General features: G+C 31.4%; 4 protein-coding genes and 1 non-coding gene across 6 annotated transcripts; 4 read left to right on the top strand and 1 right to left on the bottom strand.

The window, feature by feature from the left end:
• The first annotated feature begins 10 nt into the window (after positions 1-10).
• Positions 11-1,573, top strand: LOC124916677. The gene is made up of 4 exons (XM_047457427.1): positions 11-318; positions 465-524; positions 667-1,077; positions 1,162-1,573. The coding sequence occupies exons 3-4, from the start codon at positions 675-677 to the stop codon at positions 1,206-1,208; spliced, it is 450 nt and encodes a 149-aa protein (XP_047313383.1). The 5' UTR covers positions 11-318; positions 465-524; positions 667-674; the 3' UTR covers positions 1,209-1,573.
• A 1,825-nt stretch (positions 1,574-3,398) lies between these two features.
• Positions 3,399-3,471, top strand: TRNAA-CGC. Its single transcript has one exon. It is a non-coding gene; the product is annotated as a tRNA-Ala (tRNA).
• A 439-nt stretch (positions 3,472-3,910) lies between these two features.
• Positions 3,911-7,598, bottom strand: LOC124914310. Of its 2 annotated transcripts, XM_047454825.1 has the most exons (4): positions 7,404-7,598; positions 6,709-7,081; positions 4,370-6,232; positions 3,911-4,228 (listed from the first exon to the last, which is right to left on the bottom strand). In XM_047454825.1, the coding sequence occupies exons 2-4, from the start codon at positions 7,056-7,058 to the stop codon at positions 4,141-4,143; spliced, it is 2,301 nt and encodes a 766-aa protein (XP_047310781.1). In that variant the 5' UTR covers positions 7,059-7,081; positions 7,404-7,598; the 3' UTR covers positions 3,911-4,140. The 2 variants fall into 2 exon arrangements, with proteins under 2 accessions (XP_047310781.1, XP_047310782.1); XM_047454826.1 differs by lacking the exon at positions 3,911-4,228 and having other exon boundaries at positions 4,366-6,232.
• An 8,898-nt stretch (positions 7,599-16,496) lies between these two features.
• Positions 16,497-17,726, top strand: LOC124916207 (protein FAR1-RELATED SEQUENCE 5-like). Its single transcript, XM_047456937.1, has one exon. It carries the CDS (start codon positions 16,497-16,499, stop codon positions 17,724-17,726), a length of 1,230 nt encoding a protein of 409 aa, XP_047312893.1.
• Positions 17,723-18,613, top strand: LOC124916206 (protein FAR1-RELATED SEQUENCE 5-like). The gene has a single exon (XM_047456936.1). It carries the CDS (start codon positions 17,723-17,725, stop codon positions 18,611-18,613), a length of 891 nt encoding a protein of 296 aa, XP_047312892.1.
• The last annotated feature ends 5,195 nt before the right edge of the window (positions 18,614-23,808 follow it).

The raw sequence follows: 23,808 nt of genomic DNA, 5'->3' as shown, positions 1-23,808 counted from the left end.
AAAGGACTATAGATTATGAGCGATCGATCTTCATTTCTTGTTTTCTATGTCTTATTGATAAAGTTTTTCAGTGACGGCGAATCGGCGATGGCTTTGGTTTTCCGATGATAATGATTTTGGCCGTACCAGTACACTACAGACGTTGTTTAATTTCTCGAGAGAGTTTGTTGTCTAAGGATACGTGATGCATGCGACAGTTACAATCTGATCATCGCTGGTAAAGCTTTGAATTAAACGCGAGTTTTTAATTCTCTCAAGACTTTATCGTCCTTCTTCTGCTTGCTTGCTTGAAATCAGATTTAGTTCGTGAATCGTGATGTGAGTAATAATATCGTTGAAGTCGACTTGTCTTTCTTCTATCGTATCTATTCTATATATGCTTTAATATTGCCTTTTATTAAACTGTTTGATGAATCTACACTAACACAGCTCGTTTCCTGCCAAAATTGAACTTTCTATCTAAGGAATCAATCAGCTGATTGTTTTGAATTGACACTGGTGGTACTGGTATAGTGACTAAATAGGTAATGAATGTTTTGGAGGCGATCATTGATTAGATTCCAATAAACCATATACATGTATCTCTGTAGAAGAATTAATCTATTTTTGAATTGGCAAATTGACCTAATTATTATTATTATTATTTACTTCTCCACTTCATTTTAGTGCTTGACATGGCTGTTTTCACTCGTCTGCAACGGTGGTTGTGGGTTGGAAAAGATAAGGAGTCAATTAATTGTTCACCTAAATGGGGTTTAGGGTCGAAGGAAATGGACAGTGTTAGATTTCCTTCTTTAGTTAAGGGATCGATCATGGGTTCTTCAAGGAGAAAAGGCAAGAGGGAAGAAAAGAGAATCGACAAGGAGCACGATGCTGTCCTGGTATCAATGGACGATTCAGAGTCAGACTGGTCAGTTGGATGGGTGGAACCTCATGCCCCTCAATTCCAGAGTGATGATATTGCAGACAACAGTTTTGCTGTGTTGGTTCCTTGCTATAGGCATGATGATCATCAGTGCAAGGAATTGAAATCTAAGCAGGAAAATCTCATTAATTATCTCCCAGTGGAGTTCAATGGTGAGTTTCATTAATTAATTGGTACTTGCTCTCTGAAAGTTCATTTCTATAATCCATATATTCTTGTGAATTGGATTGTGACAGATAGTAGAAAATATGTGGAGCAATGGCTTTCATCTCTTCAACAATAATAGTAAGAATTGTGAAACTGGGTATTATTAGAATTTTGATTTTCATTTCATTTGGAGTCTGATGATTTGGGATGAGATGATAGAATCTGAAGGCCAATTGATGATGGGTGTACTTCCAAGCATGTGGAAATGTCAACATATTAACATTTCATTTCATTTAATTCATGATTGATGATTGATGCTGATCTTCTTCTTCTTCATTTGATGTGGACCATGAATGTGCACATGGTTAGGGTTCTTGTATGAGAGAAACATAGACTGTACTAAGATTTGAACCCCACCACTACACCACCTTAAGTTTCCCTAAACCTTATTATCTTCATTAGTTAAACCTAATAATCTCTGCTTTGTTTTGCACAAGGTAAGTGATGGAGACTTATCCTCTCTTAGTTTTGTTTGAATTTTTTTTTTAAAAAATTATCTGTTGTGGATTTCAAATATCTGATTTTCTGCAAGACATTATGTATCAAATTAAAATTATTATTAAGAATGAAACAAATCTAAGATATTTTAGAACTAGTTAAATAATGGAGATTTTACATAAAAATATAGAAATAAATTAAATGGTTTGCAAGAGTAACAAAACAGGATTTATTTTTTTTGGGCTCCTGGGTTATGAAGATGTCTTAAGGGTTTCTTTTAAACAATTTTTTACTCAATGATAATGATTTTGTATTATGAATTAGATAAAAAAATCTTTTTATATTGTAATTAGTAAAGAACTAAACTAAGAGCATCTTATTGGTGACTTTTTTATTTTATTTTTAATTTTGGGAAAACAGCTCAGTGACATTTCATTAAAAAATAACAAAAGAGGAAAAAAAATACCAAAGGTTAAGATCAGATCTAGACAATTTCTAGATTTGACAATGAAACAATAATTAAATTACAGACAACAATTACAATCAATTCGCGCTTACAGCGTTTTTATTTTTATTCTATTTGTGATATTCTCAAACGAAATATCTCATATCTGGCAGAGTTTTCTATTCTCTTCATTTCTTTCTATTATTCTCTCCAAAATTGAATGAGTACATTTCCATCTGAAGTTATATCTCTAAATATCTTCAACGGTTCTACTTCTTTCAGTATGAGTTCTTGAATTTCTTTCTTTTCAGATATTATAGATTACTGCTCCAAAATAGCATTTCAACATACTTACATAGAAATATATTCATTTTGCTTTATTTTTCATCCACTCTTGGATTTTTTCTCATATTCCTGGAAAGTTGATGATGTTCATATTTGCAGCATACATCTTCCAGATTTGTATTACAAAAAAGCATTTCCTAAATAAATGGTTTATGCTTTCCTCAACTCCCGAATATAGAACACAATTGATATCGGGAATGTTTATGTATTTTCGAATTATGTCTTTTGTTGTCAACATTTTTCTGTAAACCAGCTAGAGAATAAATGGTAACGAGGAATAATCTTTGGAGATCATACCATATTATGTCAATCTACCTCCTGTTCTCTTGTTCTAACAATTTCTCATGTCTTTCCTGTAATAAACTTCTCATTGCTTTCTGTTTCCAGCATATTTCATCATTACTTTCATTGAGTTGCGCATGCCTCATTAGGTTTAGAATTCTATCACCTTCTGGAACACGCCATGAATCACATTTACCTTCATAAACGTCATGAGTACTTGATGTATTCTCTTCTAACTCTGTTTTCTTGCATTTCTTTTTTAAATATAATGGGAATATTATTCAGCCAAAGATCATGCCAGAATAGTACTCCTCTTCTATTTTCAATTGTGGTTTTCACCATTTGAAAGACATCTTTTCTTATTTTTAGGATTTTCTTCAATGATCATGCTATTCTTTAATTGATTCTTCGTGTCCAGATACTTTGTGTCCAAATACTTTTTAGGATTTAAAATGCATATTTTCTTATTTTTTGGTAAAAAATTTTTAATCAAACCATAATTAGATACTTTAATTCTTTAATCATTTAATTTATTTATTAAAAAAAATATATTATTATTATTAATACTCATTAAAAAAAATATATATCTTTAAAATAAAATCACAGCTTATCCATATTTTTAAATAAATTAAGTTTATATAAATAAACCCAACTGAACCAATGGTAAGATACTAGTATAATTTTTAGTCTGAAATTGGAATCCTTTACCTTTCATTATATTTGAAATATTTATAAATATAAAATATTTCAACAATTGGGGATGTAGCTCATATGGTAGAGCGCTCGCTTCGCATGCGAGAGGCACGGGGTTCGATTCCCCGCATCTCCATTAATTTTTGTATCATCAAGCTCGGCCCAAGATAGACTAGGGCAAGTCTTTGACGCTCCAAAATGGAAAATAGATTATATGTTTGTTAACCAACCATTTTTTGGTTGGCCTCATATGGTAGAGCACTCGCTTTGCATGCAAGAGGCACGATATTCGATTCTCCGCTTCTCCATTAATTTTTTTATCATCAAGCTCGGCCCAAGACAGATTAGGAGAAATCTTTTTGTTTTATGGTTAGCGATTTAGGCCTGAGTTTGATGCTCCAAATTGGAAAAAAGATTATATGTCTCCAAATTGGAAAAAAGATTATATGTCTCCAAATTGGAAAAAAGATTATATGTCTGTTAACCGAGTTTATGATTGTTAAATAATGTTTGATTGAGATGGAAAGGCCCTATTGATTGTTTGCTTTTAATTTTAGACTAATATTTATATATAAAAAAGAAAAAGAAGAAAATATTGCAACTTAAGAAATTACACAATTTAAGTATCCTGAAAAATATATATAAGGGAGGAAATTACAGTTTTCAAGTTCAAATCAGGGTAGGGTTAGGGGGTAGAGTAACTAACAACAAATGTAAAAACAAGATTTACAAAACTAAATCTCAAGATTCATAATATCCTAATAATCCACCACCCATAATATCTCTTCCTATCACCAAATTCTGGTTACATATCAATTACCACACAAGGCAACTCGGTCTCTTCACTTGATATATCCATGCCGCTACCATTTACTATTTCTCCATTTACTGCCCTGCAGTTTTAACAAACAAACAAACAAACCCGATTAAGTTACACACAACAGACATATAAATAACATTTGATAGATGATGCCCTCATCTTTAAGTCTTTATTTGAATATATATCATCACAATTGACAATGTTCAAGTCTTACCTGCATGTTTTCTTGTTGTGACCAAGGCCCTTGCACTTGCTACATTGGAGTTGACGTTTAATAAACTCTAGTGATCCTGGCTGTTTAAGTTTCCGTTTTCCAGGGGGGCGCTTGGTTGGCGGGTTAACAATGGTAAATGCAACTTCAGTATTTTGTTCTGATCTTTCCACGTTAGGGACTGGATTAATTGACTCAGCATAGGCGAGGAAGTAAATTTCAACCGTCAAGTAACTTGAACAGTAATCATACGGACTCTTGCCAAGAAAATCAAGAACAGCAATTGCGTGGCTACAAGGTATTCCTGTAAGCTGCCATCCCTTGCAGCTACAGTCCCAACGACTGATATCAACCTCTTCGACACGCTGACCATGAACTTCATATTTATCGCCATTTGCAAGCATTACCTGAAGCGAGTGCACTCTTGATATCTCGATTCTCAATTTTTCCTCCATCGTGGGAGTCAATTTAGTTGCCCACTGGCTGGACTCAGTACGCCGAGTGTAAATCAAATCCATCATTTTTGCTCTTAAAATATCAACCAACTGAGTTATAGGAAAATCATGGGACTCAGACACCCAACTGTAGATCAGTTTACCAAAATCAGATGCCAAGTGGTTATATCGCGTCCCTGCAAAGAATGCATTTGCCCACTGGTTAAGCTCGCTCTGTATTACCCAGTTATAAGCCTCGCTCGATATGGATTTTATATTCTCGGTGCAGCTTTGAAAATCCTCGACTTTTGCTGCACTTGCGGCAGCGTATAGATCTTGAACCATAATTCGTCTGGCTTCATGCGAAAGGCCCTTCATATCTTCATTCAGTTTCTCAGCAAGATGGCGCAAACAATAACCGTGGTGGCCATTCTCAAATATTTCACTTATGGATTCTTTCAACCCCTTCCGAAAATCAGCAACAAATGTGATTGGTTGGGATCCTGACAAGATAGATTTTAACTCCAGGAGGAACCAACGCCAATTTTCAGCATCATCTACATCTACAACAGCAAATGCCACAGGAAAAACACCATCATTCCCATCAGCAGTACAAGCAACTAACAACACTCCTTGGTATTTCGAGTACAAGGGGATGACATCGAGGAAGAGGAGTGGGCGGCAACCTTTCAGGAAACCAGATATTGAGGCATGAAAAGAGACAAAAAGACGATGGAAACTTGAATCCTCTCTTGTAGTCACGATAGCAACACTACCAGGATTAGTTTCCAACATCGTTCCACACAGATATGGTAGTTCATTATATGCCTCTTCATGAGTTCCCTGAAGCTCCTGTTTGGCCATCATTTTTGCTCGTCTAGCCTGAGAGTAGTTCAGCTGTATCCCATACTCGCTTTCAATTTCTTTGGCTATATCCTTTATCTTGCAATGTGGAGAAACTTTCACTTTTTCCTTTATTATACTTCCAACCAAGCCTTTAGATCCCCAACAACGAGCTTTTGTGCCAGAACCTTGACATGTGTGATTGGAATTCATCCTTTTTATGCATACTAAATGGGTGGAGGCCAACCTAGAAGCATATATTCTCCAAGGACAACCTTCTGATCTACATTTAGCACTTATACGATGACTATCATTTTTCTTATACTTATAAGCAAATCCATGAGCAATAGAGTACTTATGCAAAGCTTCACGAAATTCACCGAAACTACTAAATCTTTGATCTACACCAATAATTGCGTTCTCCCATTGCACAGTAACCTTGAGACGGTTGTCACCCTCCATGGCAAGAGCCGGTTGACTTGGTGTTGTTTCAGTTGCTTCAATCATACCAATTGGAGTAACACTGTCCATCATGTTAAGAGGGGTCACCAAAGAGACCACATCCTCTGAAATGACAGCCATATTTGACCTGCACAATGAAAAGCATAAATAAAATCAACATTACAAATTCATTGGGTGAAAATTCTCTTTAGCTTGCAATAAAAGTTCATTTAGCCTTACAAAGTACCAATTGAAGTTGAAAAATTGGATAAAATAAGTCATCACCGTTGTTTTCTATGTAATTTGTCAAAAAAAAATCAAATTCAGTAAATGATTTGGATCCATGAACTTTTGTTGAAAGTTGAGAGGGCTACAGTTCAAATCCATATTTGTTTTGGTTCCCCATACATAACATCAAAGTGGGTTAGGCAACCAGCTGCCAACAGTTAACAGCCGGGGATAAATAAGTTAAATTAGTCAACCAGTCAGCTTGGATGAAGCCACAAATATCAAGAATTATCATAGTGCTGATTTTTTATGAATAGGCAACCTCATTGCTATTGTCAAGGTGAAAACTTGAACTACTATAGATTAATCAAGCTTAATAAGAATGACTGTAAGTACCTACTAGGAGGCGTATTTAATAATCTTGGCACATCTCGTCCCTCTGTCATCACTACAAATACATCAACTTGATCAGAGTTCTGACAGAAATCTACCATTCTTCTCAGGTCCTTGTCTTTGGAGATTGTTATAAGGGTCTTCTTGTTTCCTATAAGAAAGTACTTGAGAGATATGTTATCCACACTGCAGTTAAATGTATCAGCTAGTTCTTTCTTGAAATCACGCAATTTCATTTCCTGATCCACATCCACTGCATAGGCCTCCCCACCATCATAGAATAAAGACCCAGATTCATCTGTCTTGAACTCACCACCAGACTGACATATGGCTATAACTCTCTTTGTAGACATGCTGTGCTTATTTGGTCAAGACTCTGCATATAAACAAAAAAAATAAATGACACAAAGAATAGTGCTTTAACCAATTATATGAAGTCTTGACATTACAAACCAATTCACATATCAGACTTCCACCTATAACTGTAACAAGAAAATTATGACAGACACATAGAACATGTATCTTAAGCAAATATCTCACTCGGAAGATGGAGAAATATTACTAGGCAACTATACCGCCATCATCCCCCCATTACATCTTCAACCATATGAATTTAACGGGAAAATAACATATGGACCTCAACCCATGAAAATATACATATTAAATATATATATATAATGTATAATGTATCTTCTTACCGATAAGACCTTGGGCTGATCCGTCACAGCAGAAAGTACTCAAACATACAGTGCTCCGATTCCACAAACAAAACTGTAGAGGTCTCGATAGATTGACTTTAGATAGAGAAAAGACAGCGAGGAGGAAGAAAGGAAAGAAAGAGGTAGCCTGAGAAGAAGAAGAATTCGAGAAATAGGGTTTCGGAACTGGTTTGGTTTCATACACAAAAGAAGAAGGGTAAAATGAAAGAGGTAAACCAAGAAAATAATCAAATAATAATAATCTTTAATAAAGTATTTTTAAATAATTTTCTATTTTAAGCTTTTAATCAAATTAAAGATTCTAATATTTATATATAATTAATTTATAATATATTTTATTTAAAATAACTGTTTAAATATTAAATAAATAAATACAAATTATATAAATAGTCATAATTTATAATAAAATATTTTGATACATTTATTTTGTTTCAAATTTGGTTAATAATTATAATATATATAATTTATTTATAATAAAATATTAAAATATACAAGTTTTTAATATTAACAATTTGTTGTAATAAATAAAAAAGAAAAGTGATTTAGCTATTTATATAAGAATATATTATAAATAAAATTATATATATTTATATTAAAATATTTATTTTTACAAAATATTTTAAAATAATATTATTCTTTTAAACTATTCTATTTAAAATATAATTATAATTTATTTGTTTTTAAATTATAACATTCAAATTTGTATTTTAAAGTATTTATTTTATAAATTTAAATATATTAATAATTATTTTATTTAAAATATAATTATCATAATATTTTTTAAATTATAACTTTAAAATTTATACTTTTTAAAATTATTTCTTTTATAAATTTAAATATATTTAAAAAATATTTTAAATTAAAAATAAATTATTCAAAAAAATTATATTATAAAAATATTTATTTAGTGAATATTTACTTACAAATTATTTTTTTATAAATATTTTAGTAATTATTCTAAATAAAATAATATATATTATAATTCATAATCTTATACATAAAATAAAATAATTGTTTAAAAATATTTTATTTAAATGATCATTAGTTTAAAAAATAAAAATAAATAATCTTTATAAGTATATATTAGAATTATTGAATTTATTTAAAGATTAAAATAAAATTATATTTTCAAAATAATATATTATTTTAAAATAAATTTATTATTTATATTATAAAAAATAATTAATATAAAATAATTTTTTTTATTAGATTATGTTTTTATTTTATTTTTTTCTACTTTCTAAAAAGATTATATATATTAAAATATTTAATTTATTATTACTAAATTTAATTTCATTTTAAATAATTTCAACAAACCGAATTTTGTATGAAACATTAAAAATTTAGTTAAAATATTTATGATTGATGTTATTTTACTTAATACCAATATTATAATTTATGCATCTAAAATTGCAAAAATTATATTTTGTGTTTAAATAATTTAAAAAATATATATATATGCACGATTTTATATGTTATAAGTTAGTAGATATAATTTTATAATAAATTCATTAAAAACAAAATTTTAAATTAAATTATTATAATTGGATTTTAATTTGTTTGAATGGATATTATAAATTGTGTTTGGGATTTTATTTGAAAGGATATATATATAAATTGTGTTAAATTAATTTTAGTAGAAGATAATAATTTTTTTCATATTAAAATTAAATTAAAAAATATATTGACATAAATTAATAATTATCTTTATTCAAATAAACACGTTAAAATTTAAAATATAAACAAACCAAATTACATCGATAAAATATAGAGAATAAAAAATTAAATATAAAACTTATTAATATTTATTTTTTTAGTTTGATTAATTATTTCTATTTATTTATTTATTATATATATATTGAATTAATTTATTAATATATTTTTTAATTAAATAATAATAGGAAGAGAACAAACAAAATTAATAAAATTGATAAATAAATTAAATTATAAATATATAAAAATTAATTATTATAATAATAGCGATTTCTATATCGTTCAAAAGTTTTGTACTGATAAATAAATATGTAACAAAAACTTTTATTAAAAGTATTAAAAGTTAACAATTTATTTGTAAATAAATTTATATATATATATATATATAATTTTTTTAATCTATATATTTTTAAATATTTTAAATTTTAAATTATTTATTTTTATAAACTTACATATATTAACGAATTATTTAAAATGATAAATTATATTATTATAAAATTTAATAAATTAAATTGAAATATTATATTAAAAAGTTTATTATTTTTCATATAATTTGGGGAGGAGTTAATTTTATAAATATTGAGACAAGGGATGATAGAAGCTGATACTGTGTTTATAAGATTTTTTTTTTTACTATCATTCTTTAGTTTCGAGAAATCTACCGTTATATTATATTATCTAAAAAAAATTATAAAATAATTATAAAATTATATAAAATACTTTTATATTATATATTGTAATATATTGAAATTTTATATTATTATAAAAAATAAATTTAAAACTCTTATAAAATATAAAAAATAAATAAATATATTAGTAATGTTATATTTATATATTCAATTATGTTTATTAGTATTCAAGACAAAATCGGGATAGAAAATCCCACCAAAATAACTTGGTGGTAAGAGTTGGCATAAGAGACAAAAATGTCACGGATTCAATTTTATCAGTAAGCATTTTGAGTTTAAAAATAATTTGAGACAAGAACACAAATATCATTCTAACTCATCCTATTCAATTTTAGGGAACACAAATATCATTCTAACACATCCCTATTCGGTTTTAGGGAATACACCTCTAAAAAGTGAAAATATTGTTATATTATTTATCGTTAATTCTAAGAATAAAATAGTAAAAATGTGTTTAGCTAAAATAAATTACTTTTTGTGAGGTACTTTTCTCACCCCTCCCATATTCCCACCCCCACCCTCACTTTCACTCCTCAATTAACTCCAAAATTATTTATTTATCTCTATCACTTTTATATATTTATCTTTCTTATTTTATTTATTTTACTTATTTTATTTTATTTAATTATTAAGTTTTTTATTTAAATATAATTAATTTTTAATATGTTTTTTTAACTTTATTTATTTAATTAAAAATATAAAATATTATTATTTTTATATTATAATTATTTAAAATATATTAAATATTGAAATGTGTACTAATTTAATAAAATATAATATTATTAATTAAAATAATAATAATTAGACTAATTATTAATTATTATTTAATATATAATTTTATTTATAAAAAAAATTGAATCATTTAACTATTATTTTTATAAGTATTTTAATATATATATATATATATATAATATAATAAAATATTAAATATTTATATTTTATTAAATTAAGACACACTTTAATATTTTATATATTTAAAACAATTATAATATAAAAATAATAATATTTTGTATTTTTAATTAAATAAATAAAATAGAAAAAAATTATTAAAAATTAATTAATTATATTTAATGATAAAAAAAACTTAATAATTAAATAAAATAAAATAAGTAAAATAAATAAGATAAGAAAGGTAAATATATAAAAATGTAAGGAATAAATAAATAATTTTTGAGTTAATTAAGGAGTGAGGCGGAGTGGGAATATGGGAGGAGTGAGAAAAACAATTTGCTTACTTTTTACATCTTCAAATCTCTATAAACTCAAGTCATTTCAAACTAACCAGATAAAAGAATCCATAAAAACTCTAATAAAAAAAATTCACATTGACAAAATATTCTTTTATTTCAATAAAAAAAAACATTAATTTAATATTGTTAAGTGAGCTCCACTGCTATTGTTTGAAAACACATTGTTATTTATTTTTTATTATAAGTGTTATTTAATGTCATTTTCTTGTTTGTGACTAACTTGGTTCTAGCTTTGAGTGTCTTCCATTTGTATATCTTGTTTTGAGAATTTTGTTGTGATTTTTGTTATAATTATTTTGTTGTTATAGTTTTAGGATCTTCACAGATATGTATAGTGATAATATTGTTTTGTTCATTTAAAATAACCAAATCAATAAGATAAGATTTTTTTATACATGTGTTTTGAGTAGTATTAAAATTATATAAATTTCTTTATCTTTATTTGATCTATAAGTTAAATAATAGCTTGAATTGATTTTTTTAATAATTAATGTTTTGAATGTCACTAAATTCATCTACTTCATAAACTATAAACTGGGAAGTATGTGATGGTCGATAAAGGAAATTCTTAAGCTAAAAAACAATATTGCAGGACTTTTTGATATTAGTTTGGGAGACGACAGAAATACACTGTTTTGGCATTATCCTTGGTATGAGGACCAACCGTTAATCAATAAAGAGGAATTCAGAAACGTAAGGATCAAACAGACTACTTAGCTGCCAAGGTTAGAGACATTAATGACGGGCTATGGAATTTGCTCCTTAGACGAATACCAGTGGGGCGGCGCATTCTCGAATATATCAATAACATCTAATTTAACGAAAGAATAGACGTACATCGATGAAAAACCAAGGAAAATGAGAAGATGATTTCAAGCAAAGTGTAGAACACCATCCGAGAGAAGGAGCAAACAATAGATTGGGCTAATCTGGTCTAGTCATTAAAGGTTATCCCGAGACACCAATTCATCATATGGCTTGCATTTCGGTAAAGGCTAAACACGAGAGATCGCGTCAAGAAGTACATGGAAATTTCGGATTCAAGTTGTCTGCTGTGTGAAGGGAATGAAGAAACAGTTGATCATCTCTTCGGAAACTGTTCATTTGCCTCGAAACTTTGGAATAATTTTGCAAAAAATATGAAGAAGACCAGATTCTCGGAAGACTAGAAAGAAATCAAGGAAATGGCTGTGAAGAAAGCGAAAGGAACAAAGTTTAAGTCAAAAAATTTCAAATGCGGATTCGGCTCAATAGTTTATAACATCTGGCGGGAGAGAAACGCGAGGGCATTCGAGGAATCGAAGAAGTCTGAAGCAGACATGGGATGATATTGTAACTAAATGTAGCGTGAAAATCCAGACGTGGAGAAGAGCTCCGGAAAACGAGCAGAATTAGAACCTTTATAGGAACTGGAATGTATCATATCAAGAAGTCACCAAAGATGCTGTTTTTTTAGCGAGATAAACACAATTTAAATTTGTTTGTAATTCTGATGATTGTTTGTAATTCATTTATTTTTAGACCGTAATGAACTTAATTTTCTTAGACTTGTCTAGAAAAATACAAAAACTCATTTATTTATTTTTTCGTTTTAGGGAATTTTTAATGAAATGACAATAAATCGTTTTTTCAAAAAAAAAACATTGATTAACTTTCTTCAAAGTACGGTCTAACCCACTCTCAATCAGGTGCAACATCTTTTTTTATTGAATCTGATGTATCCCTTTTATAGTTGACTTCTTGCCCTTCACCATTATCCTCATTTTCATCTTTTCAGGTCGAGGAGCACTGATCCATTATGTCGGAACTAGTCCACCTCTAGTATCAAATCATAATCGTCCAAATGTAATGTTATCACTTTCATCTCAAATGGTACTTCGTTTATTGTCCATTTGAAATATTTGTATAGTGACTTACTAATTCGTTGGTCATGACTACCTGAATAGAATTAGATTTTTCCAATCTGCAACTCATTTGTTTGGAAATTCCTTCATCCAAGAATGGGTAAGAGTTGTCGTTGTCAATCAAGATTTATACTGTTTGACTTCCCACCCATATTTTAATTTTCAACATTTTGCCTCCCTTTTGGTCTTCGATTGTGTAAATATCTTCGTTTTGAATTTCTTCAGGTTCAATTCCTCTATTTTCGTGAATAATTTTTCAATTTCTTAATTAATGTCTTCCACAATACAAATTTATGTCACTTTACACATATGGTCTTTCGCATATTTTTCTTCGCACTTGAAGCATAGTATTTTTTTTTTCCTCCGTGCTTGATGTACAACCCATTTATTCGACTGCGTGTTTACTTAGACTGATTTTTTCTTTTCGTTCTCCCATACAGATTTTCCAATATATTCCTTTGGCCTCATAGTTAGAGTTCTTAACTGCATTGTCAGTATGACATTACCTTTATCTTCTTGTTGGCATCTTTAATATTTTGTTCATGTATTATGGCTATCTCTATTGCTTGATCCAACACGGTTGAATAAAGTAAGACACCACAACTTTCAATTTTTCTCTCAATCCCCAATAAAACTTTGAACTTAATATTCTTCATCTTGAAGAGAGGGTTCTCAATTTCAGCCAATTCAAAATATAATCTTTAGTTCTCCCTTCTAACTTACTCTATTAAATTTCACAATTACATCACGATGTCTCTTTTCTTGAAATATTGTCAAGATGGCTTCAAGAAACTATGTTCATGTAATGATCCCTCAACCTATTGAATAATTAGTGAACCATACATCCACTGCGCTTTTCAAATAGTAAGCAACGTATTCCACTAGTACCATCAAAACGAGCAAACTCCATCTTGGGTTGCTTTGGTGTAGACTGCCTTAAGTTTGGTTTTGACTCTCCTGAAAATGTATCACTTACTGATGTCGTTGGCAGAATCCCCTTGAGAGCTAGATCTTGATCCTCTTTACATCTCATTTCTTGAATTTTTGGGAACACCTTCACATGGTATTTGCGTTCTTTGACCTTCACTAACATTATCATTAGAATATTTTGTCGACAGCTGTTTTAGTAAGAGCTCTATTGTTTTATTCAAATTCACCATGTTCTTAGAGATTTCACTAAGATTCGACGAGTTTTTCAACTACTCACTTTCCATAGCCTTGACCCCTTTCTTCAATTCTTGACGATTCTTTTCGATTGTCTCTAGCCGCTCCGAAATTTTATTTCTACTCTTTTCTGAATTCTCCAATCTTGTATTAATCATTAGAAAATAAGAAGCTCTAATACCAACGGTAGTGATTAGAGATAAATAAATCTAACTAGAAAGAAAAATATAGATAAGAGTAAAGAGGAATAGAAGATCAAGATTATAAACAAATAAATGAATAAGAAAGTGTTACAACTTAATTTGTAACTTAATGTTTTGGGTTCTTGATTTCAAGAATCGAGTTCTTGATCTCTAGGACCGGGTGGAAAATATATAATCAAAGTGCAGCGGAATGGTTTTGTAATGAAGAATTCAAGATGGGGAGAAGATAAGTCAAGGATGAGAAAAAAAAATATTGTTGGTATATACCAAACAGTCCAAAACAAATAATCAAAACATAAATAAAATAGGGGTGAAAAACTTTCACAAGGAATTTCATATATTCATTATTCGATAGATGGGTCCTTGGGGAAGAGGAATCAACCTTATATAGGTGCTGATTAATTTACCCCAGAATATTCAGTTACAACAACTATTAGAAAATAACATAATTCAATTGAAAAAATAGAAAACTAAAACAAAAATAACATATTAAATCTAAAAAAACAAAAATCTAGCCCAAGTGCACAACAGGACCGTGGAGGGTGCTGGAATTATTTAGGACCGCAACCTTTATTTTTGAACCACCTTTATTTCTGAACCGTAACATTATCTCCCCCTTCAAAATTCGTCGCCCTCGACGAAAAGACTATGGTCGGGTTAACCTCTAATTCGTATCATCCAAACTTCAAAGAGAACTCTTTTCTCTTGCTGTTCGGTCGGATTTCTAGCGGGTCCAGAAAGTGTCGATAAAACATTATCTATAATTAAAAGTGTCAAAGAAACTTATCTATAATTAAAACATTATTTAAATGAATAACGTGAGAGTGTGTCATCACATCCGTGGACGATATTATTGAGGATTTGAATATCAGAAATTTGGATAAAACGAGGTGAAGAAGGTTATTAGAATTCAGAAGGTCGCCGAAATCATCAAAGCATTTGAGGAACAAAGGTGTTATAGATGATCGTTATTGTACGGAGGGGATCATTCCTATTTTCCTCCTCCACTGATCTCTTTCATTAGAAGGAACGACAAGCCTAGCGTGTCTTTCAATTTTTTTTAGATCCGATCGGAAGATTCATTCTAAAGGAGGTTAGGATTTTGAATTAGTACTTCCTTAACGTGACATGAAGCACAAATATAGACGCTTGCAACTTCGATTCGTTCAATCCGACGACGATGGAGAATTATAAGTAGATAAGGAAATGTTGGTAAAGAATCGACTATGGAGATGAACATGGAGGTGGAGGAGAGAAGTCCTGACAAAAATGAATCTCCTTCTTCGACGAATTAATTAGATTCAAAGATCTTTGAGTTTGAAATTAATGTCTATTTTAAATAAATATATATATGGGCCGTGATAGGGAGGCCGATGCTGGGCCTCCGACCATATAGCGAATCCTACGTGGCTGCCATGTGTGCTTTGCCAGCGTGTAAAAAAAAGCCACATAGATTCGCTTTATGATCTGAGAAAGAAATATAACCGCACGAAACTACTTTCTCTCTTTTCTCTATCCTCTCCAAGACAACCTTTCTTGTAAACCCTAGAATAGATTCAGTTCTTCCGGAGAACCTTATCGACGGCGGCCGGGATATAACTCGATATAAATACATTTCGACGGTGGCTGCTCCGGAGAACCATATCGACGGTGGCTGCTCCGGAGAACCATATCGACGGTGGTCGGGTAACTCCATATGACTACTATGTTTTGATACTGTGTTTTTTCATCGTTATCTTTAATCGTTATCCTCACTTTATCTTCAGATCAATACAACTTTATATTGACATTGTTCGGGTAATCCATATGACTACTATGTTTTGATATTGTGTTTTTTCATCGTTATCTTTAATCGTTATACTCCCTTTATTTTCTGATCAATACAACTTTATATTGACATTGTTATATTGAGCTCAATACACGAATATATTGAGCTCAATACACGGATATATTGAGCTAAATACACGGTTATATTGATCTAAATACATTATTATATTGAGCTCAATACACCTTTATATTGAGCTCAATACACAAATATATACACCTTTATATTGAGCTCATTCCACCTTTATATTTATCTAAATACAAAGATATATTATTGTTAATTCAAATCTTCTAATTTAATTACAATTTGTTATTGTTCAGCTGCATGGATCCTCTAATTCAATCTGCTCCAGTCATTGAAATACCGACTGTTGGGATGATATTTCCATCTGAAACGGATATTCGTTTGTATTACAAGGCCTATTCCCTTGGTACTGGTTTCGGTATAAGTAAGCTCGGAACAAAAAATGGACCGGATGGCAAACAGAAGTGGTTCTCGCTAGCTTGTGCAAAAAATGGTGTTTTTACATCAAGGGGAAAAAATATTTTACATCCCAGACCCTCTATCAAGACGAATTGTAAAGCAAGGATTAATGTTGCTGTTAGAAATGATGGGGAAGTCGAGATCACCAGCGTCTGCCTTGAGCACAACCATGCCATGAGCCCGGGGAAATCAAGACATCTTAGATCCCACAAGGTTCTTGATCTGGAGGTGAAGAGAAGATTGGAATTAAATGATGAAGCAGGAATTACACTCGCAAAAAGTTTCCAATCTTTTGTAGTTGAAGCCGGTGGTTATGATAATCTGAAATTTGACGAGAGATCTTGCAGAAACTTTATTTCAGAATCTCGGAAGTTGAGGTTAGGAAATGGTGATGCGGAAGCACTTTCTCAATACTTCACTCTAATGCAAAGCAAATCCCCAAATTTATATTATGTATATGATCTAGACGAAGATTCTCGGATAAGGAATGTATTTTGGGCTGATGGAAGATGCAGGGCTGCTTATCAATGCTTCTCCGATGTCATCACCTTCGACACAACTTATCTGACAAATCGCTACGACATGCCTTTTGCTCCATTTGTAGGGGTGAATCATCACGGACAATCCATTCTACTAGGGTGTGGCCTACTATCCAGCGAGGATTCTTCCTCATTCATTTGGCTTTTTAATGCATGGTTGACATGCATGCATGGATGTGCTCCGAAGGCAATAATAACTGACCAATGTCGATCAATGGCCATTGCTATTGAGAGGGTGTTTCCAAACACCAAGCATAGATTATGCATTTGGCATATCATGAAGAAACTCCCAGCTAAATTTGGTGCTCACACTCAATACAAATCTCTAAAACAAACGATGAAGAATATTGTCTATAACTCAATCACAATTGAGCAGTGCGATTATGAATGGATGAGAATGGTAGACGATTTTCAATTAGAAGATAGTGATTGGTTAAACTCTTTGTACAAAGAACGAAGTAAGTGGATACCTGTCTACGTAAAACACCACTTTGGGCAGGCATGTCAACCTCACAAAGAAGTGAAAGCATGAATGCTTTTTTTGACGACTTTGTTCATTCAAAAACCTCCCTCAAACAGTTTGTTGAGCAATATGACAAGGCGTTGAAGAGAAACATCGAGAAAGAAATGAAACTGGATTTTCAGTCATATAATTCAAGCTTGTCAGTTGTTTGTGGCTATCCCTTGGAACGACAATTTCATAGTTTGTACACTAACGACATTTTGAGGATATTCCATAACGAAGTGGCTGGGATGTTGTATTGCGAAATCCAAAATATTCAACAAGAAGGTCCAACTCATGTTTTTGATGTATTAGAGAACATTCTGGGAAGTGCAGGAGAAACCTTGAGGGACGTTTGGTTGAAAGTACACTACAACGCGATGGGGAATTTTGTACAATGTCAATGTAAGATGTTTGAGTTTAGGGGAATTTTGTGCAGACATATTCTTATGGTGTATAGAAGAATGAAAGTGGATCAAGTGCCTGAGAGATATATCTTGGACCGTTGGCGCAAAGATTTGAAACGAGGTTATCAAAACATCACCAATATTTATGATTCTTATGTGTCTGAAAGTCAAAGAAAAAGGTATAACAGTCTAACTCCAATGATGCATTTGTTCCAACAACTTGCATCACAATCTGAAGATAAGACCTCAGTTGCGTCTAGACTTTTGGAAGACATGATTCAAAAGTTGATGTTGGATTTTGATAATGCATCTACAAGTTCCACACCAGCAACTACTCCTCCAACCGAGAAAGTGATTCACTCTCCGGTTAGAGTGAGGGCTCGAGGTAGGCCACCAACGAAACGAAAATTATCTGTCGTAGAAAAAGTAATTAACAGGTCCAAACATTCAACAAAGGTTAGTTTTACCTCTTTGACTCGTTATATTGTGTTAGTTGATTTGTTATATTGAGCTCATTTACTCGTTATATAGAGCTCATTGCCTAGTTATATTGATGTAATATATTTAACTAATTGCCTTGTTAAATTTTGTTATAGAAAAAAATGCGGGATGAACCAACAGATGCGCAACAATTCAATGACCCAGCTACTATACCACAAACAATAGTCTCCACTCAATTCTTTTTTACCACATTATTGTAGTTATATTGAGCTTATTTCAACGTTATATTGAGATCATTGACTCATTATATTGTACTTGTTGCTTCGTTATATTGAGATTATTGACTCGTTATATTGTACTTATTGCTTCGTTATATTGAGCTCATTTACTCGTTATATTGTACTTGTTGCTTCGTTATATTGAGCTGATTGCCTCATTATATAGATCTCAAATAAATGATTTGACTATGATACCACAAACAATAAACTATAAGCATAATTCAACATTATATTAAGTTTTTTTTAGCTTTACTAAGCATAAATATTTTAAACAATTTAACTAGGACTTGGAAGGTATAAATTCAAAATGGCTCGTTCATTGTCGTAGGTGTTGATGCGGGATTTTAACAATTTGGTGATGTAATGAATCCTCAACCCATGCATATTATCAGCAGCATCTTTCGGATTCTCCCATAAATTCCATTTTTTCCAATCGCCATTGTAAGTCTCCATGTGCCTCATGGTAAAAATTCCACAATCAGTTGTGTTTATAGTATCCTGCCACTTCAATTTCAACAATGCAGGCTTCAATGTGGGGAGAATGTCGGCATTGGTACACCCCTTTGAACGAATAAATTGAGCAAACCGCTCGATAATGAGGTCAAGTTGTTTGTACTTGTCTTCAAATTTTATACCTTTTGAGAGATACCGATTGTCTATGATTTCCACTTTGTATTTACAATTCCTATTGCCTCGAATGAGGTTGAAAACAACGATGTAAAAATGGTCATGTCTAGCAATCGGAAGAAAAATTTGCACGCAAACATAAAAATATAACTAAGTAATGCACGATGGGGATATATTCAACAGGAAGGTCCATATATATATACAACATAAGCATTATATATCTACCACTTAAGCTCCATATATCTACCATTTAAGTTTCATATATCTACCACTTAAGCATCATATATCTACCACTTCTTCATATATCTACCAATTACGCTACATATATCTAGTACTTGAGCTCTATATATCTATCACTTAAACATATAACTATCAATTACTTATCCATATAAATACAAAATAACAAGTCAAGATAACTAACCAATTCAGCTTGATCGATGTCTTCACTTGTCATGCCGAATAACCTCCATTCATTTTCCATTGATTCATTGTAAATTGTAGGTTCAAGTTCGAAAATTACCTGTGGAGGATCAGTAAGAAATGTGTTAGAAACTATAGGTGCTAAAAAAATGATAATAAGGGTACAACTTACACTGTGCAAGCATGTGAAGAAGATCCGCTTTCTAAGGCTTGGACTTTGTTTTTCGGCGACGTGCAATTCATAAGCCCATGCACTAATTATGTTATCGGTAATATAAGACAAATCCTCCATTGACTGGAAATCCTCCCGACGTAAGGTGGTGATGTTATTGAAATATAGGATCTCCTTTTCAGCCAACCCAAATGCGAATACAAAATCGACAATGGCTCTATCCTCAGGTTTCATATTGCTAAATTGATCGTACACTCTATTCAAATATGGAGTCGTCAAATTCTTTGGCAGTACTTGATTTACTAGGCGTCGAGTTCTTCTCTTTCTGCGTATCATGACAGGTAGAGGTTCATCCTGAATCTGGACCTGGAGAGTGGGAGTGAGATCTGGGAGTGTGGGTGGGACCTGGATAGTGGGAGTGGGATCTGGGAGTGAGGGTGGAAGCTGGATAGTGGTAGTGGGAGCTGGAACTTGAGTTGGACTCTTGAGTGTGTGAGGAGTAGGACTCTTGGGTGTGGGAGGAGAGGCCTCAAAATTTGATTCCTGAATCCACTGTTGTATTGCCAATTTGAGGTCGGGATTTTGGAACATCGTCATCATGGCAGGCTGGATGGCAGATTTAATAAATGTAGACGTGTGGACTGCGGTATTCAAGTTTAAAGATGTAGTTGCGATCGCAGTTACAGAGGTTGATAATTGGACTGCTGCCTCTGAGAATACGTCCCATGCACTAGGAGCAGAAACTGAAGGAGCAACAACAGTAGGAGCATAAACTGAAGGAGCAACAACGTTCTCCTGTGCTGGAAGTGGAATCCTATCTAACACCCTCCCTTTGCCATACCCACCAAGTCTCTCCTCGGTACGTAACCTTTCAAAAATCATCCTATCATCCCAACAGGATATGATCGGGAAAATCCTCACGTTCCTTCTTTGGGTGAAATCTGCTACCTTGTCCATGTAACATAACTGAAAAAAGAAGGAATGTTAGTTGTATACTAATTAGCAATGTTTATGAAATTAATTAATGAATCGCTCTTACCATAAGGAAGGTTGCTGGTCCGTGGAAAAATGAGTCTCGTTTCTTCTTCCATTTGATCATACTCTCAACAAGTCCATTAAATGTGAATCGACACCAATTTAGGTCCTTAATACTGTCAACATGAACTAGTGATTTCAAGATTTTAGACCTGCATATTGAAAACAGGATTCAATTAGACTAATATGATAAAACCATATTACGCTCCATATAACACTCCATATAACTACCTATAACGCTCCATATAACTCTACAATATGCATCATATAACTATACAATACGAACCATATAACTATACAATAATATCCATATAACGCTAAATATAACTACAAAATACAAGAAGCTGGAGATTTTTACCTGCAAGTTGGACTTTCAGTGGCCCACAAGAAGCTGGAGACGACGTACACAACGAAGTCACGTTTGAAGTCGTCATCGGCAGTTGTGTTTGCTAGAATTACCTCTGGCATAGAGGAAATGATGGGAGCACCGCTGGTTTCACTCCCTACCCATCTCATCCTCCAAGCCCTAAGTATGGCGAGGTACTCAGGTCCGTCACTATTTTTACCAATGGACTCAGTTACGTCGATCTCTCCTCTAGGGATGTTTAGTATGCATTGTACATCATCCTCGTCAATAACCATATTTTGATGGTTGCTCAGACTCAGGGAACACGTCAGTTTATCGAAGTGTTCAAACAAATACATTGCAATTGAGGATGGCAATTTGGAGACACGTAAGGAAAGGAGAGAGCCGAAGCCGATGTCCTTGACAGCTTGCTTCTAGAGGTCCGACAGTCCATTCACGAGTTTACATAGGCCTTGAGGAGAAGTGCGGATGTTTGGAATCGTTGTTTTCGGCAATCTTCTTTTTTTTGACAATTTCGAACTGAAAAAATGACAAAGGTGAACGCTCCATATAACTATTTATTACGATCCATATATCTACCTATTATGCTCCATATAACTACATATTATACTCCATACAACCACTTATAACGCTTCATATAACTACTAATTACGCTTCATATAACTACTTAGTACGCTTCATATAACTATATTTTACGCTCAATATAACTAGTTATTACGAAATATAACACGCAAAAGATAACTTACCTTCTAAAATCTTGGTTGTCAACATCGTTGGTCTTCCTCTTTCGTGTCTTCGGGATGGTCTTCCTCTTTCGTGCATTCGGAGTCGTTACAATGTCGGAATTAGGGGGGACGGTAGATGGGATGTTGATATCGGTAGCAGAATCCATTGATCTTAGAGAATAGATTGCAAAAAGCGATTGGATATTGGAGAATATGTACGGCGAGAATATAAGAGGAGGCGAGGGGCTTCCACAGCGAGACGGATAACAAGTGGCGGCAAGAAGAGATTGATGGAAATGGTTGAGCGCTTCCACGGCGAGACAGAAAATACCTCACGGCTCGACTAGGGTTTACACAGGAGGGAGCGAGAAGAGATAGTAATGAGAGAGAATCAATGGTTAGACTGACGGCTCGACTAGGGTTTACACAGGAGGGAGCAAAAAGAGAGAGTAATGAGAGAGAAGGGAAGGCAAAAAGTCACAGATTAAAGCTATTTAATTTTTTTTTAATTCAAAAAATCCAGCATAGATTCGCTTTATGATCTGAGCCCCACCCTCGGCCCCCAAATCATTATTCATATATATATATAGAAGCTAATTTGAAATAAAAATACAATATAAATTAGAAAAAGCTCAATCATATATATATATATATATACTAATACAAATAACTCCATTAAACGTATAAATGAATATAAGTTTTATCTATGATAAAAAAAAAATTAATTTTTTTTTATATATTTATTAATTAAGTAATTTCTCTCTTTCCTTCATTTTATTAATTAATTAATTAATTAATTTTTCTCTTTATTTTTTATTTATTAATTAATTAATTTATCTCTTTTTATTTATTTTTTTTTTATAATATTTTGATGAAATTTTTATTTTTATTTTCTTTAATATAAAAAATAAAATTAATATTCTTTCTATTTAATTTTTTTTATTCAAAAGTTTATCATAATAAACAAAATCATTGAGTTATTATTATTTTTTTTATATATATATAATCTTGATTATTACTATTTTAATGTTGAATTTGATATTTTTAGTATTAATTGGTCTTTTTTTTTTTGAAATATGAGTTATTATAATATAAGTATTAACTTTTTAAAAAGACTAAATAATTTTAAAACAATCAATCAATGTTATATAAAAGAATTTAAAAATATATGGTGAAAAGAACTAAAATTAAAATAATTAAATATTAAATATTAACTTATTAATATATTAAATAAAGAAAAATAAATAAATAAATAGAGAGAAATTAATTAATTAATAACAAAATAGAGAGAAATTAATTATTTAATTAATAAAAAGAATGAAAGAGAGAGAAAAAATTAATATTTAACTAATAAATATATAAATTTTAAAAAATAATAAATTAAAATTATTTATTTATAAATTAATTATATTAGTTTATACTTTTACAAATACATACTTAAAAGGGAAATTTTAGCAGATGACCATTTTTTTAATGACAATTGTACCCTTGCGTAACGCTACTCCAGTTACGTGACGCAACCAGATTTTTTTTTTTCAAAATTTTTTTTTTCGTCTCACGGTTGCGTGACGCGATTGCGTAACGCAACTGGGGCATTTTCGTCCAAAACTTTCATAATTAAAATTTTTTGAAAAATAAAA

The sequence above is a fragment of the Impatiens glandulifera genome, chromosome 9 (genome assembly GCF_907164915.1).
Source record: "Impatiens glandulifera chromosome 9, dImpGla2.1, whole genome shotgun sequence".
Lineage (NCBI taxonomy): Eukaryota > Viridiplantae > Streptophyta > Magnoliopsida > Ericales > Balsaminaceae > Impatiens > Impatiens glandulifera.
The sequence above is the reverse complement of the archived record's forward strand: the minus strand, read 5'-3'. Positions and strand labels throughout refer to the sequence as shown.